This window comes from Hypomesus transpacificus, unplaced genomic scaffold (genome assembly GCF_021917145.1).
Source record: "Hypomesus transpacificus isolate Combined female unplaced genomic scaffold, fHypTra1 scaffold_208, whole genome shotgun sequence".
Classification (NCBI taxonomy): Eukaryota; Metazoa; Chordata; class Actinopteri; order Osmeriformes; family Osmeridae; genus Hypomesus; species Hypomesus transpacificus.
In genome coordinates, this window is record NW_025813748.1 from 120,001 (window position 1) to 136,943 (window position 16,943).

At 49.5% G+C, this 16,943-nt stretch overlaps 1 protein-coding gene across 2 annotated transcripts in view; it reads right to left on the reverse strand.

Moving 5' to 3' along the window:
* Positions 1 to 16,943, reverse strand: part of lmx1bb (LIM homeobox transcription factor 1, beta b) — a 43,684-nt gene that overhangs the window by 222 nt on the left and 26,519 nt on the right. For both annotated transcript variants that reach the window (XM_047013921.1, XM_047013922.1), the window contains exons 4-9: positions 6,209 to 6,441; positions 4,183 to 4,358; positions 3,508 to 3,585; positions 3,070 to 3,136; positions 2,148 to 2,309; positions 1 to 318 (exon numbers count right to left, since the gene is read on the reverse strand). The exon at positions 1 to 318 is cut by the window's left edge and continues 222 nt beyond it. In XM_047013921.1, coding sequence (XP_046869877.1) covers positions 161 to 318; positions 2,148 to 2,309; positions 3,070 to 3,136; positions 3,508 to 3,585; positions 4,183 to 4,358; positions 6,209 to 6,441 — 874 coding nt within the window. In that variant the 3' untranslated portion in view covers positions 1 to 160. The remainder of the gene's footprint in view (positions 319 to 2,147; positions 2,310 to 3,069; positions 3,137 to 3,507; positions 3,586 to 4,182; positions 4,359 to 6,208; positions 6,442 to 16,943) is intronic.

The following is a 16,943-nucleotide window of genomic DNA, read 5'->3' on the forward strand; positions in this document are numbered from 1 at the left end:
GTCTTTGAGCATTTTGAAGTCAGATGTGTGCACATTTCCCTGGAGCTGTTGGTAGGAATTGTTGCTCTGTTGGTCAAGGGTGCAGTGTGGAAATTCCTTGAGGCAGCGATGAGAACAACAGTTTCTTAATCCTACAGATTGAGATCTTCATCCTCAGTCTTCATGAAGCGAAGTACGAGTTCTGCATGGAATAGAGTCGGTCGATGGGGTTTCCGACGCGAGCGTGCAGGGAGTTGATTTCCGAGGACGCCAGGAAGCAATCGCTAAGACTCGTTAAAGATGTGTCGCTGTCTATGTCATGGAATATTGAATCATTTCCTGTGCAAAGAAGGTAGAAAATATATAAGGTCCATGGCTTGATAAACACAAACAAATTAAAACATAACACATAATTAAAATGATACAAACACAATCTCGAACCGCTCTAACAGTTCACCTACCACGTTCTGTGATAATATTAGTTCAGCCAAGACAATCACGTATTAGATTTGAGCATTTATTGTTACATGACATGGACATGTAGATTTACTTTGGCGGAGTGGATGATCTAAGGGAAGCACTCCCTGCCTCCTCGATGCAACACATACATACATGACATATGAGGCAGGGAGCAATAGAGATATAATCCCCCTGTTGGATAGATACACAGACAGCATGGGGGAGAAGGGGACGGTGGAGGGTGGCAGCAGCACTGATCATACAACGACCGGGGTGAGTGTGTGCATATCTGCGCGTCTTTTAAAGACGCCTTATCGGACGTGGCCCAATGGATATGCGCTGCTACATGGGTGTGGTAGTGGGAGGAGTAAGGAAGGTGGAGTAAGACGCCTTACGTCCCCGATCACTGACTGACGCGTGCTGCCCGATTGCCCTGCCAGAACTAGCTGCGCTTATAGATAGAAAAACTGCCCTGATGTCTAGTGAATTCCATTATAATTTTTAAAACGATGTTAACAGAACTCCTTTGTTAGCTGATCTCTCTGGGACAGAGCCATGGCCTCAGAACAGCTCTACAGTCTTCCTCCTCAAAGATCATCTTAACGACAAGCTTCTCCGAACGTCATATTGTCTCCTCGAACCGTCTCTTCCTGTTATTATCCTGAAGGGAGTTGTTGACTTGATTACACTGTGACTGTTAATGACGCTGTTACACAACTCTGTGACAGAGTAATGATCTGGAGCTTTTAACGCCTTGCCCATATTGGTCCTCTGTCCTCCTCTCCATCTGAGGAAGGATAATGAGACTGGGAACTGGGGTTGTCGGTATTACAAGGAACAATTCAGCGGGTTAGGAAATAATATGAAGTTCAGGATTACAGTAGGTCTCCTTAGGGTTTAGTGAAGATGGTTTATTCAACCACAGGGTCCATCCTTTGGGTGTATCGTTTCTTAATTACAATCAAAAATACAACAATAAAGCTACTGCCGCAAGTCAAAACACATTCCGGAAAGATTGTTGTTTTCGCTCGCTACCCCCCTGTGATTCTCACCCCATCACCACTATTCCAACGCAATCTCACGGTCATCACATGGACATTTCCGTCCCGATGCTGCGCGCTGCCAAACTCTGCGCTGTTTTGACTCTGGATTCACCGTAATCCCACTGGATTACGGTGGCGCTCTTGGATTATTATTACTGGATTACAGTAACACTCTTCCCAGAGCCGGCACTGCGTCCTCTCCCGCCGGATCACGAGCCACGCCACAGAAACCAAGCGCATGCTGAGAGACGTTGAGGTACTGAAGACTGGAGGAGGGAGGGGGGACGGGGGGGCTAACTGAACATCTTGGGTTGATTTGAAACTTCAAAATAAACCAGTGGCCTGTGAGTATGCTTATTATTATTATTATTATTATTTGGGGAGGGGTACAGGAGGGTGGGGGTGAGGCACAAGGGGGGGGGGGGGGGGGGGGGGTGCTGGTATGAAGTGTGCACAGAGCCTGAACCAGGGAGCTGTGGCCTGAACATGTATCCCACTCTGGGGAGCATGTGTGTGTGTGTTTTAATGTGTGTGGTGTGTGTATTAGTGTGTGTTTTAATGTGTGTGGTGTGTGTGTTAGTGTGTTAGTGTGTGTTTTAATGTGTGTGGTGTGTGTGTTGTGTGTGTTAGTGTGTGTTTTAATGTGTGTGTGTGTGTGTTAGTTACCATATGGGTTCATGTGGTCTCCTGGCATCTGGGGGGGGGTCAGGCCCTGCTGGAAGGGGTCCGTACTGTAACCATTCTGCTCCATGGTAACCAACTGCTGTTGGGGCGGGCCCAAGGGCGTGAACGAGTTCATCATTCCCTCCATCCGATTGGACATCACCTCTGCAAGACAGCCAACCGGGGAGGAGGAATGTTAACGTGACCATTGTGGGAAAAGTGTTGCCATGGCAAGCTGAGTACAGAAGTGAGTCTGGGGGGGCCGCCACAACACCTATGAGACTAACGCAGGGCCTGTCTCCATGGAAACCTTCTTTGCGCTGTGGTGCGGCAGCGTTCTCCCAGAGGTCCCTTCTCCAGCAGGGCTCCTCGCTCTCTCAGAGTCTCTCTCTCTCTGTGTCTCTCTCTCTCAAAATCTCTCTGTCTGTGTCTCTCTCTCTCAGAGTCTCTCTCTGTCTGTGTCTCTCTGAGTGGGGGACACACAGCCCTGTGGGCTGGTCACCACCCTGTGACTCCTCCCCCTCTGCTACACCTGACTGGGAACACAGCCCCCCCTCCTAATGCTTCCCCTTCCCTCCTCCACATTTTCATCCCCCTCCCTTCCTCTTATTCACCCTCCACCTCCTCCTTCTCTCCCTCTCCCTCCCCATCCTCCCCCTCCTCCTCCACACCCCACTAGAGAGAGGGAGGGAAGGACAGAGGTCACAGGGCATCACCATCATCTCCTCCCATGTCTTCACATGTTGCCTCAATTAACGTTCCCTACAAAGCTGTGGTCTGCAGCCTGGCTCATCCTGGCTTTGTGTTTCACGGGGCAAGACGACGTTTAACAACTGTGCTGAGGTGTATCTGAGGTGTTGTATCTCCCACCTCCACTACAAACACACTAGTGCGTTTTGTCCAGTCAGTGTTTGACGTGACGCACCTTGTCCGAGTCTCTGGGTGTTCTGTTGTTCCTGTTGCTGCTGCTGTCTCCGGGCCAATTTCTTCATCTGAAGGAAGGAAGGCATGTTTGTGAGTAACTCCCAGCATGAACGAGCTCTCTGGGGGGACTGCATGGACAGGGATCTGACTGTGAGACATCAGGGGTTTGGAAGATAACATCGAAGAGGAGGGCGTCTACATCCCAAGACTACAGCCCTGCTCTTTAACTTTACAGAGCTGAAAGGAATGCGCAGAGAAGTTTAACGTTGAGAGGTGATAAATAATTAGTTGACCGCGTTATTGTTGGGTCTGCCCTGTCAGTACTTGACGGAATAGCACTGCAGTAAATTAACCAATACAGAACAAACGTTTTCTAATCACGTTCTACTGTAAATCTTCAGTGTAATTCATTCATTCCTCTAGGTGGACTTTATCTCACCTTGGCTCTTTGGTTCTGGAACCACACCTGGACCACTCGAACACTCAGCCCTGTTTCTGCGGCCAGCGTCTCCCTCACCTACAGCAGTCAAGACAACAGACTTCCAACATCTTCACAGGAACACAAACTACTGCGCCGCAGATTGAAATCGTATGTGTGCTTTCGTGAAGCCTTGGCCGGTCTCCAAAGCGTGGGCTTTTTGCCTCTTTTATTTGCTTTGATTTCAGTAAACGTTGAGTTAATGTACCGGTCTCTCGGACTTCTTGGTTACTGGCTCTTCAAAGCTTTGGAGCGGGGGCAGAGTATGCTTTTAGGGCCTAGGCTGGGGTTTGGATGCAGTCGTTTGGAGAAAGCAGGCTGTGTAACACAGAACAGAGACGCCTCCCACTTCAAAGCACTGCTCGGCCATCTTTTCCAATTTGAGAACTTTATTCGTGAAAGAAACTACTGTACCGTAGGCCTCATGCAGGCATACGTTCAAATATCCACATGGCCACTGTTTTGTGATACCCGGTAAATACCTGCATCTACCGCCAAAATAAAAAAAGAGTTGTTTGCTGTTTGTATGTCGCTTTCGATAAAAGCGTTTCATAAGTGGACAAAATGCCAAAAACGTTCATCAATTCCTCATGCAGACCTAGGCGGAGCTAGAAAACGGCTGTGGTTTTCACTCACCTTCCGGCAGGGTTTAGAGGACACCTCGAAGGACGCCTTGAAGGCTCGCCTCTGCTGGGTGGTCAGGATGGTGCGAGGCCTCTTCGGCCTGCGGGGGTCCTTCCCGTCGTCCCCCTTCCCAGAGCCCCCCGAACCCTTCTCCGGCTTGATATCCAGGTCCTCATCGTCGCTCTTCTCTGCAAACACACAATGTTTCCACCCACGTTAGTGCATGTTTGAGCCGACTACAGACCTGACAACCTTCTGATGAATACGTAGCCCTGCTCGTTTCAATTCAAGGGTTGTTCGCCGCCCGCAAGTGCATCCATAATAAAAAGAGACACATGTGGTTTTAATACTTTGTTATCGTACTTTTTTCAGAAATAGAATAGGCCGCATGCATGATTAGACTTTCAGAGAGCAGTGGAATATGAACATTTGTCATTGTGCTGGACACTGTTGCTAGTAAGTCACTGCACTCAGCTTTGTCTGATTTACACCAAATCAATCTTAGATAAAAAATCCCTACAGAACTCATCCACTACAACATGAAAGGGCAGCATGTGCACACATGTTAAAATTAACTCAAGATATCGGTGGAAATGTAAAATCTATAAAGCAGAAGTTACATTTGTGCTTCTCTTTATCAGATCCTAGCAGATGAGGGATATATTGTGGCTTCACGGTCCTAGGAAGTTCTCAGGAAACGAAGACAACTGAAAAACAGTTTGCGTCAGTTTGACGAATGGACGGGACTGTTCAGCGTCTCAGGGCTGGCATGCACGGGAGGTTTACTATCTCGGAGACACAAAAGTCATGGACTTAATGATGAAACGAGCCGTGTGTATGTACGACATGCAGGCTAACTACTTGACAATGCTTTCCAATGAAACGACACCAGAACACCAAGCCTGGGTGGATGAACTTCCAGAGCCAGAAGTACTCTTCAGTGATATGTAAGTGTTTACATGTTAGTGTAACCCCTTCGCTGATGTCTACTGTCATCTGGCTGTAGTGTGCCTCCTCTGTGGACAGTGGGGGGTAGAAAACAGAACATTGCTCTGCTCCAGCCGTACATTTAGTCGGACGCACGCTGAGGTTAACCGCTGTTCCTCCATGTCAACATCGTCTCCGTCTCGCGCTGTGGCGCCCGCGGCCCCCGTGATACGACGGGACAAAACGAGGCGAGGAAGTAAAACAAATATTCCTGTAAGTTGACAAAAAGTTGACACAGGCACAGACGCTTCTGACAGATTCCCGGGCCTGTGTGTGTGTCGTCTAAACGAGAGCCAGATGGGGGAGAGCGGTAAGTCTTGGCGGAGCGCCTTGCGGTGAAGAGACGAGGGGAGGAGCGCTCAGAAGATAAGAGGCCTGGCGTGGTTGCTCCTCCAGCAGAAAGGCCCCAAATCCCTCTGTCACTCACCACGATACTCTCGTCTAATTCTTTCCAGCAAGGGAATCCGCCAACACAGGGACGGGCCGTTTCATTCGGGGGCCGGGGGGGGGGTCTAGGTTATTTTACAGCTACCTACTGTCGCGTGTAAACCCTGGAACCCTGCCCACCCCCCATGCCTACTCTCACAGAACAACATCATAATATATTCATTCAGCAAACTGTTTTATCTAAAGTCAAGCACAGAAGAGGCCTTGAACCGTGGGACCCCCTAGACCTGACCCCCTGCACCCAAACGCTCCACCAGTGAGCTCCACCTATCACCACAGAAGCTCCATCAAACTGTACTCATCTAGCACATTTCATACCAGGACGTAACACAACGGGCTTTACAGAGGGGGAAAAATGGTGGTGGTGGTGGGGGGGGATACAAACACTCATGTTTGACCCCAATATTTAAGAGGGAAGCCAAAAACCAGCTCAGACCTGCCCTAAAGCCATGCATTCAGACTACATGTGTGGGAGGGGGGGGGGCTCTTGCTGAACCGTCTGCGAGCGTGACACCCCCCCGTGGGGGGGGGGGGGGGGGGGGGGGGGGGCTGGGGGCGGGGCTGGGGGAGGGGCTGGGGGCGGGGCAGGGGGCGGTGACCTCACCTGAGTCGGAGTCTCCGGGGCTGACAGAGCCCAGCAGCTCCTTCTCCCTTTCGTAGTCGCTCTTACAGAGCAGCTGGCCCTCCTTCAGGACAAACTCGTCGCCCTTCCTCAGCGGGCGCTCGCACACGCAGCAGCTGAAGCAGCCCAGGTGGTAGACGCTCTCCAGCGCCCGCATCACAAACTCCGTGGGGGCGATCTTCACCAGGCAGCCGCTGCACTTGGCCGCGAACAACCTGGACGGAGAGGGATGAATATGGGTCGTTATAGTTAAGTTATTCAAGGAGTCAGGTGGCTGAACGGTGAGGGAATCGGGCTGGTAATCTGAAGGTCGCCAGTTCGATTCCTGGCCAAGATAAATGACGTTGTGTCCTTGGGCAAGGCACTTCCCCCTACTTGCCTCGGGGGGAATGTCCCTGTACTTACTGTAAGTCGCTCTGGATAAGAGCGTCTGCTAAATGACTAAATGTAATGTTCTTCATCAGTATAGAATCGAGGTACGGAAAAGGAGGGAAGTCTGAGCTGAAACATGCTGGCTCACCTCCGACACGGGATTCTGTGTCATGGTTCACATGCCTGCCAGCCATACTCTGACAATCCCAGTGGCAAAAATCTGCCATACATTTTGGCGGGGGACAATTATATGACATTTTCTCAAGAGCAATTCCTGAGGGGGACACCAAAATTACTGCTATAACACATTGCCTAAGTTGTAATATGTTAAATGTATATTATTAATATAATTTAAAATTCCTTATGTTTACAGTGATTTATTGGGGGGGCAAATCATATTTTTTCCAGGATGGGGGGGTGGGGGTTGTGTCCCCCCTGTCCCCCCCAGGATTTCAGCCTATGGACAACCCTTCCTTCTGCTTGTTTTACGAGTGGCTGGGAGGTTTTCCCCTCATTCTCTCGGTGGTTTATCTTGTCCAGCCGTATAAAGCTGGGTGTGTTAGTGGGATCTTTGTTTGCGTTGGTTTGGAAGAGTTGGATCTGCTTGCGGTGGGCCTCTAATTCATTACACGAAGCGGATAGAGGCAGAGTGGCAGGAAGAGGCAGAGAGGGAGGGAGCCAGGGATGTAAGGAGGCAGAGAGACGGAGATGGTAGGGATTCAGATAGGCAAAGAGGCAAAGAGGGTGGAGAGAGAGGCAGTGAGAGGCAGGGAACGTGAGAAACAGGAAGGCAGAGAGGCTGTGAGAGTCAGAGAGTCAGAGTCAGACAGCACAGTAACTGACATCATCTGCTTGTCCTGGACAGGGATGAGTGATAGACATGACTGTGTGTAAATACAAGTGCATTTCAAACCAAAGGCAGGTTTTGTTCTGGTGATACAGCAGCGAGGCACAGACTGAGACATGACTGGGTGCGTGTGTGCCGTCTACACGGCTTCAGATAGCAGCTGTACACACTGCAGAAACCGTGTCAGCTTTGCTTGCTGTCTTTGCCCCACTCTGTCAGGTCTGTGTACTGAATGTCAGACTGTTGTTATGGGGAGCTCTGGAACTAGGAAGTGAACAATGCTACCCAGGAGCATCACAATGGGCATCTTCATTACCATCAGCCAGAAAAAACATGGGATTTGGGGAATTGTTTTATTCATATATAACTGAGACACAGGCAAGATTATTGTCTGTTATAATCTAGTTTTTGAATATTACTAAATGACAGCAAAACAAGTATATTCAAGAACGTTTTTTAAATTGGCCCAAACAGAGTTCAGAATCTGTTTATTACAGTAAGCTCAACAATTTAAACACCTTGAGGATAATCTCTTGCAAAATTACTTTTGGGCAAGTTTAGCAAACAAGAAGATTTGTCATGTAACCACCCTGACAAGCTGATTGACTAAATCAGTGACTAACTGTGACTACTTCAACAAGACTTGCAACTAACAGAAAAATAATACTTAATAAAAAAACACAGCCAGATCATCAACAAAAGGAATTACACAACAAATGTGGATAAAAAAAAAGTAGTGCTGTCAATACCCTGTATTAATGTAAACTAAAATAGACTTGGTCGAATGCAAATAGGCATCACTGGCAGGTCTTACTGCTCAGTGAGAACAGCAGAAGGTTAGGAGTTTTTGTTGTCCTAACTTTTAGCCCGTTTTCTAAAGATGTGTTGAGACTGGGGGGACATGGGACTGATGATGCTGTCACCATCCCACAACCCCAGCTCTAATGTCCAGCTAATTATTAGTGGTTTAGTCTAAAAGGCAGAGGAAATGACTTGTTAGCATGGTATTGATATGTTCAGGATGGCGCATTCACCAACTACCGGTTCCCCTCAAATCTTCTCACCCAGATGAAAACGTTCTCATTCAGCCTCCATTTCCCCTTTCTTCTTCCTCCCTCCTCGCCCCTTCTAATCTCGTAAGCCGTTATTTTTCTATTTCCTCTCTCTGTCACTTTGCATTATTTTGGGTGCTGTAATTCCCATTGCTCCCTTCTGGAATCTTCCTGTCCCCCGCTTTGTGTGGAGTTCTAATCCGGAGTCTTTGCCTGTTGTTGGCCCCTGTTCTCCCTCCTCCATAGGGCTCGGATGCAGCGTCCACGCATGACGCCCCCTCTATGGCAACCACTCCTCCACAGGAAGGCCAGTGCTACTCCTCTGATGGTCAGAGAGAGCCTTTCAGAGGCTGGCTGCAGAAATAAATCCTTCTCTAAGGAACAAGGGGAATTAGCAGGGAGCAGGGAGCAGCGGACTGGGGATTTAACCCTACCTCTCTCCTTTGAAAGGCACAGTCATGCCGACTCCCGTAGCTAGCCTCAATCAAACAGGGGAGGGGTGGGGGCGGGGGTGGGGGCGGCGTGGGAGGGGGAAAGGAGGGGGAGCGGGAGAGGAGAACACAGCCCCTCTGAATGACACAAGCGCTGGATTGTGAAGCGGGCTAATCCCACTTTAATACCTTTCCAAGTTCAGCTCCTCAAGAATGCTTTAAAACAACATCAGTGTGTGGGCAGCCAAGGATGACCAGGGGGGAGGCCCACCACTCAGCCTCCACAACATTACCTGATGAGAGGGCCGAGGGCCGAAGCCCTGGGCATGGGCATAACAAACACATGGACAACCGGAGCCTTGCTGACACACCAGACAGTGACAGAGCACCTCCCAGACAGAGGGAGGCTGACATGAATGAGGCGGAGGAGGCCGTCACCGCCGTGGTCATTGGCTCCCCTGGTCCGGTGTGTTTACCCAGGGCCGATGAGAGGACGGGCTGACCAGCAGAGCCCGGAGGATCCACGTCCCTTCCCTCCCACACCTGAGTGTGTGCAGGGAGCAGAGAGAGACTCCTGTCTGGATCAATAATGGCGTTTGAGTCAGCGAGACACAATATTTACCCAGCCTCCCGTCCACCGAAGCTCATAAGCAGAGGAAAAGCGCTAATCTCAGCAGATACCTTGAAGAGGACTCCAGAGGGAACGATTATCTCCTTCAAATCCTTCGTTCTCATAATCCCTGGCTTCAACCAGACGCTTCCTAGAACTCTCTCTCTCGTTCACAGTGTCAAGCCACATTCCGTAAGATGTTAAACCGTACTAAATAAACAAAACAGATTGGCTTCACCAGACCAATCCACGAAACTTCGATATGTGCAACGACAGAATACACCTTGCACCACTTTAAAAGAAATACAACTCAAAATGAATAATAACTTTTTGTCTCTGAGCAAATGTTGTTAGATGAAGATATGCATATATAAATGATTGGTGGGAGGCTTAGCTCAGAGACACCTCCGGTCGTTTCCACTCCCCCCCCCCTCCTCCTCTTCCTCCTCCTCCTCCTCCCTCTTCCTCCTTCCCACAAAGACTCTGGAAGAGCATGCCCTTTCCCTTTGAAACAGATTACAGGCAACTTAAAGTGTGACAACATCTAAGCCTTCACCACATGGCGCCGATGATTTCCCACTAAAGACATTACTCTCAACGCTCCTGCGGCCTTGATAAGCATCAGCAGGGCTAGGTGACATGAATTAGAGGCAGGGCTAGGTGACATGAATTAGAGGCAGCCGAGCGAGGCAGAGGGCGGTACGGACGAGCCCCTGGCCCTGATAATCACGCTACGTTTAGCAACACACGCTCCTCTCTCACCTTCTACCCCCCCCCCCCTCGCAGGCGCTAAGCACTCTGAGAAATCCCGCCAGCAATCGGAGGAAGAGCAGCCAGGGGTGCTTATGTCACCGCACCCCCCCCCCCCCCCTTCATCCCCCTTCAAGAGACAGGCGGAGGATCAGGATTAGCCTCCAAAACAGCTGTAAACCATTGCTTTGAAGATGGCCTCCCCCTTGTTCCATCACGGACAGCTACCATCCCCGGTCTGAGGAGGGCTTCTGGACGGAGCAGACGAGCCGTGTGGTGGTAGCTGTCAGTCGGAGGGTCAACGGAGCGTGGCAGGATGCTGTCTGGTTTACAAGCCTCAGGGCGAGCCTGATCGGTCAGGACAGGTGAGGAGCTCCCGGGGTCCTGTGAGCGCGGCTGGGGGAAGCGGCTTGTCTGAGGTAGCGGCTCAGAACAGGTCCGGCTCACAGCGAGCGGACACACATGGCAAACACACAAACATTTGACTCCCAGATGTGGCGAGCAGATGAATGAAGGGCGATTCTTTTCAACTTCTTTTTGACGTTCTGAAAATGACGTTGAGAACGTGGGCTTGTGCTGAACCGTAGATGAGGCGTGCTTGCGCACAGACCCCAAAAGAGGACGTCCCCAACATGCCTGCGTTAACACGGTAGTGTTTAAGTGCTTGCAGTGACTCAAAGGTAGAACACGGGGGGGGGGGGGGGGGGGGGGGGGGGGGGGGCAGGGGAAGAGATTAGCCATAAGAACAAGCCTTCACTAACCTGCAACTAGATGTTTTTCCTCTGAACAGTAATGTGTTAGGAAAAGTTAAGAAAGCACACCACGCGTCACAGTAAAGACAATCGTCACAATATGACAATATAATGCGCTCAGCATTTCCAATGTGCGGCGTACGTAACAGTAGAAACTCACGAGGTCTAATAAAACACTTTGTTCCTCCTATACCCAGGATGAGCAGCACTCTGCTTTAAAAGCTGCTTAATCACCCCGGCTCTCTCACTGCATTAGCATAGTAATGGCCTTTAAATAGAGGCTCTTTGTTTTTTAATTAAACTCCCAGCAGGTCAAAGTAAAGCACATTAACAGGAGATGTGCACACCAGAAGATGCCTGTTCTTCTCTTTGAGGCTCTGAAGACCAGTGTTGGCTACCTTGCCGTTTTCCACCAGAAACTAACCCTAAAGAATAAAATGTCTGCATATCAGTTCGATTTGATGCGGTTAAATTTGATTTTGATTATTATTAATGGGAAGCAGCTATGGTAGGCCCTGTGCAGTCACTCTCTAGTCATTCATCGTCAGCTGGATGGATCTCATCATTTCACCCCCATTGGTAAACATTTGAACACTTCATCTCTTTGACAGCATTACTTGCTATGTGCTTAATGTTGTCTTTAGACAACTCCAGCGTGAACTAAGACTTTAATAAAAAATCTGGATCAATGAATACTGAGCTTTGCTGGATAGAGAGATTGATGTTGATCAAGTTTGTGTGTCTGAGCTGCACTGTGTGTACTGGAGGACTCTGTCATCGTCGAACAAAAATCTCCACTCTGAGTAAACAGGCAGGACTAAGCTGGTGTTAAGGTGTGAGTGTGTGTGTGTGTGTGTGTGCTGGGCAGCAGATGAGGCTGGGTACACAGCTTTACAGAGTAGAGAGAGAGAGAGCAAGCAGATCCACACACACTGTGTTTAGTCAGCTGTACTCTCTGAGAGCGGGACCTCAATGCCACACCAGATTTAAGCCCTGGCTCCTGCTACACAATACCATCCTTCACTCCTCGCAAGAGTCAACACGTAAACACACTGTAATTACTCTGGCAGAACTAAGACTACCTGTATTAAGCATGTTAACAACAAATCAAATTGTGTTTGCACAGCCCTGGCAGTGTCATTGGGGGATCCACAGATGTCCACAGATCAGCACCTCGAACCAAACTCAGAGAAAAAAAATATTCTCAAAGAAACTTGGTGAGTAGCAAGACAGTGAGGGAAGACCTTCTTCAGAGATGGTGAAGTGGAGAAGTGCAGACCATTGGCTGACCATATTCAAGCTTCATTCATTTTGCCAGACTATCATCGCCAGGCTTTCTTCTCACTTTCTGGACCTTCCAGATTCATCTGGATTAGGGGTAGCACACCTCTCCATTAGCTTCATGGCTTTTCTCAAATGAGATATTCTGGGGAAGGTGAATCTGATGTGCTGTAGAGCCACAGGCACACACTCATGATGTTTTCTGGAGCTAAAGGCACACACTCATGATGTTTTCTGGAGCTAAAGGCACACACTCATGATGTTTTCTGGAGCTAAAGGCACACACTCATGATGTTTTCTGGAGCTAAAGGCACACACTCATGATGTTTTCTGGAGCTAAAGGCACACACTCATGATGTTTTCTGGAGCTAAAGGCACACACTCATGATGTTTTCTGGAGCTAAAGGCACACAATCATGATGTTTTCTGGAGCTCCAGCTGCCTGTAACGCCCATGGCGTCCCCGTGACAGTGGCAAAGGACTGGGTCGTCATCTCCAGCCTCTGCTTCCCTGCGCTCAGCCTCAAATATTCATGACCTCACACAGCCCATGTGCAGAGTCTGGTCTCTGGTTTCTATGCATATAGCTGACGGATTCCATAGACTTTAGAAGCAACCGTCGAACAACAAAAGTCAAAATACAGATAGATAAATTCTTCACAAATAATTTGGGAAAAGTAGGAGGAAGTATCAGCTATCCTGCCTCAGCGCTGAGACGGTTAAAAAGCAACATTCGGAGCGGAGGGCTTTCTAATTACTGTTGACCCCTGTGGGTCTGGGACTAAGACATAAAACAAACAGTCATATGAGGTGATCTAAACCGGAGGCCTGCAAATATGCAAAAGCTGGATCCGCCATGGAGCATCACAGAAAGGCTTCTTCTCCCAACGTCTAATCTGTGGACCGACACAATATTAAGAAAGGCTTTGGAGCCACTTGTGACCCAGCTGTTCACTAATGAAACATTCCAGAGCTCCACACCACCTCTGCCCGGACCGTGCCCTATCCATCTTGAGTTTACCAGGCATGAAAAGATACTGGATTCAATAGGTGGACAAGGAGGGGGAGAGAGGATCTGGAGGAAAAGCTTGTGTGTTTAACCCCTCCTCTTCTTTCCATCCTTACAATATTGGTGTGCAGTGGAGTGTTTGCAGAGGGCTTTAATGGGCAGAAATGACCGGGTGATTATTGTGGTGGTGGTTCGCTAGGTAAGGGCTTCTGTTTGGTCAACAAAGATTCAATCCAAGCCTAAAGTGAGTCTGGAGAGGAGTGTCTGAAAAAATCTTGATTTTAAACATCAAGATATAGGTTTGTGTGAGCTTTCTATCACAAATTCTCAGATCACTTCGATTGGTCTGAAACCATTTTGACTCAACTAAGGCTAGCCCATTCATGGGGCTATTTAATAAAGTACAAATATGGATATTCTGAATCTTTTTCAAAAGAGAGTTTGAAGACGGTGCAAAAATAACAACAACAAAAAATCCATTATCTTCACACGAGTCAAAGAATGATTTGTGGATAAGCATGTTTGTAAGTCCTAATGGGAGTTACTGTTTATGCCAGAAGTTCTACGGTGAGATATGTTTGGTTCGGGAGCCCACATCCACCGGAGATGCCTGAGATCCTGTTGAGAGGAGGATGAGAAGGAGAGGTGGAGAAGGAGGGGTGGAGAAGGAGAGGAGGAGAAGAAGGGGTGGAGAAGAGGAGGTGAGATGGAAGAGTGCGTGGAGGAAAGGAAGGGGCAGGGAGGAGAGAGGAGCAGGAGGGAGAGAGTCAGGGGGGGAGGAGGAGGAGGGAGAGAGTCAGGGAGGGAGGAGGAGGAGGGAGAGAGTCAGGGAGGGAGGAGGAGGAGAGAGGAGCAGGAGGGAGAGAGTCAGGGAGGGAGGAGGAGGAGAGAAGAGCAGGAGGGAGAGAGTCAGGGAGGGAGGAGGAGAGAGGAGGAGGAGGGAGAGTCAGGGAGGGAGGAGGAGAGAGGAGGAGGAGGGAGAGAGTCAGGGAGGGAGGAGGAGAGAGGAGGAGGAGGGAGAGAGTCAGGGAGAGAGGAGGAGGAAGAGGAGGAGGTTCACCCGAAATCTCCAGGAGAAACCGATCACCGATGGACCTCTGGGGAGATGAGCTCTCTGACAACAGATCATAAAAGATCTTCCCTGCGGGAATATCAATATCAGATATTCTCCTGAAAAGCCACAAGCTTAGGACCTTAGATGAGCACCACGAAGGAACACAGAAGGGAAGGGAGAAAGGCAGACAATGAGAAAAGGAACGCAAATGAAAAACAAACACTCGCATTCAAAGACAGGATGTTTAAGCACCCAAAGGTTAGGGATTAACTTAGCGATTATAATCAGAGTAGTATATTTGAATTTTTCTGACCAGCAGGCCCCTTCAAAAGGCCTTAATCCAAGATTAGCAGGTGTTATGCTAAAAAGCTTTTTTTTCGTGGACGTAGTTACACTAGCCAAACAAATATGTCTTTGAGTGTGGTGAGCTGGTGAGGATGTATGGCCGTAGTCATGGAGACCACATGGTAGCTGGGAGCCTGGGAGAAGGGGGGGCTGGAGGAGAGGGGGGGGGGGGGAAGCCGTTGGTGGAATGTGTCTCATAGAGAAGAGGGGCGCACACCACAGAGCAAACCTAAAACCTGCTGTTTCACCCTCCCCCCCCCAAAAAAGAATAATCTACTCAACTATTCCACTTAGCTGGAGACCACCTATAGCTATACTCCCGCCTGGAGAACAAGACTATGGTGAAATCAAAACTGCTTTTCTGATCCGTTTAAGAGGGAAAGAGACGGAGGTTGACCGACAAAGATTCATTCATCATATATCGACGTAAATGACAAGACACTTTGTTCAGTCCTACGCTGTTTGGTAGGCCAGCAACGGCTATACTGTACTACTCCTGTAAGGAAATATAACTGGCAAACTTTTAAAGACTGCAAAATTAAAAACAACATCAAGGTATATAACTGAGAATTTGCAGTAAACATACAATTTATGTGAACTCATATTTGAGTATGGTGCCAGAGTTCAATGTGTTGCTGTAGGTAAATGCCCCAACACAGGAATTGTCTTATTTCACATGCTTGCAGAAACTTGTATGTTGTGATCTTCCTTGGAGGTATTTTGTGTGTCTAATCTTGAAAGGGATTTTTGTTCTCAATGTTACCATCTTACATTTCAGTGAATCTATTCTGCGTGTGGCTGTAGGTGATCTGGTGGTCTGATCCTACACGCGCGCACGCACACACACACACACACACACACACCACACACACACAGGAGGTATCCTGTGAATAACCACACAGCTACAGGAAAATCGTTGGGAGGTACAAATTCAAGCCATAGGCACATCACTCGTCCATACACTCCTGTGGCCCCTCCTCCCCACACACACACACACACACACACACACACACACACACACACACACACACACACACACACACACACACACACACTCCACACACTCTCCTCCTCCTCCACACACTCATCCAGCCAGTCCTCTTCTCCAGCTGCACACGCCTCCAGCACTTAGCTCCCCTCACCTCACCCCCTCCCCTACCCTCCTTCTCCCAGGGGAGATGTGGGATCACATCACTGCTGCGGGTATTTCCTCATCTCTCTGGCGCACAGCATCTGAGCGACCAACTCTCCATCTACTGAGCCAAACGAGGCGACTGCTAACGACACTAAATGCTAGAAAAGAGCTGATGGAAAAGCTTACCCAGCACCCAGTCTGATCTCTGGATGTCAGGGACAAGGAGACCAGACCTCCCCCCGCACCCAGCCCTCTCACACGGAGACAAGGAGAGCTTTGATCGGCAGGTTTGACACGTCCTTCAGCAGCTGGAGTCTCATTGTGTTCCAGGGCTTCGCCCACATCCTGGCCTCTGCCTGGTACAAGCTGCCTCTGACACACTGAGATTGAAGCACACTTACATCCTAGTTACAGGAACATTCAGATTAGGGGATCACTGATATAGCCAGAGGGGGTCATCAGGATGTGATGTCAGGATAACCGATCAACACTTCCCACCAGTCCCAGGTCAGGCCCAGGGGAGTCGGGGGGTTATGGACCCCAGGTCCACCCCGCTCCCCTCCCCTCAGGGCGATCACGCTGCCCCCAGCCTCCCTCCTAATGACAGAGCCCTGAGGCTTCAGCACCACCCTCCCCCCCTTCCTCCCTGCTGGCTGACCCAGGTGCCTGTCACGGAGCTGTCTGCTCCATGGCTGGTGTCACCCACCACATAAAGCCCCCCTGTGCTCCCCTCTCCATGTCCCCAGGCCTCAGCCTTTCATTCTCAGGTCACTGGCACAGCTTTGCCTCATCCAGGGCCCCCGGGGCCCCCTATCCAGGACCATTGTCTGGCCTCTGGAGAAAGACTATTATTTCAACTCAATTTACTGTGAGTACACACTGAAGGATGAACCCCGCCCCCCTCCTCGTCCTTTCCCTCGCACACACTCTCTCCTCTTCGATTCCTCGCGCCCCCCCCCCCAGCCCATGGGCTGTGATATACGCGGCTAACAAATCACTGCTCTTTCCCCCCCCCATTTCCATCGCTAGCGTCAGAGCGTGGCTGGCTAATGACAAGCGGTGTGTGTTTCTGTGTGTGCC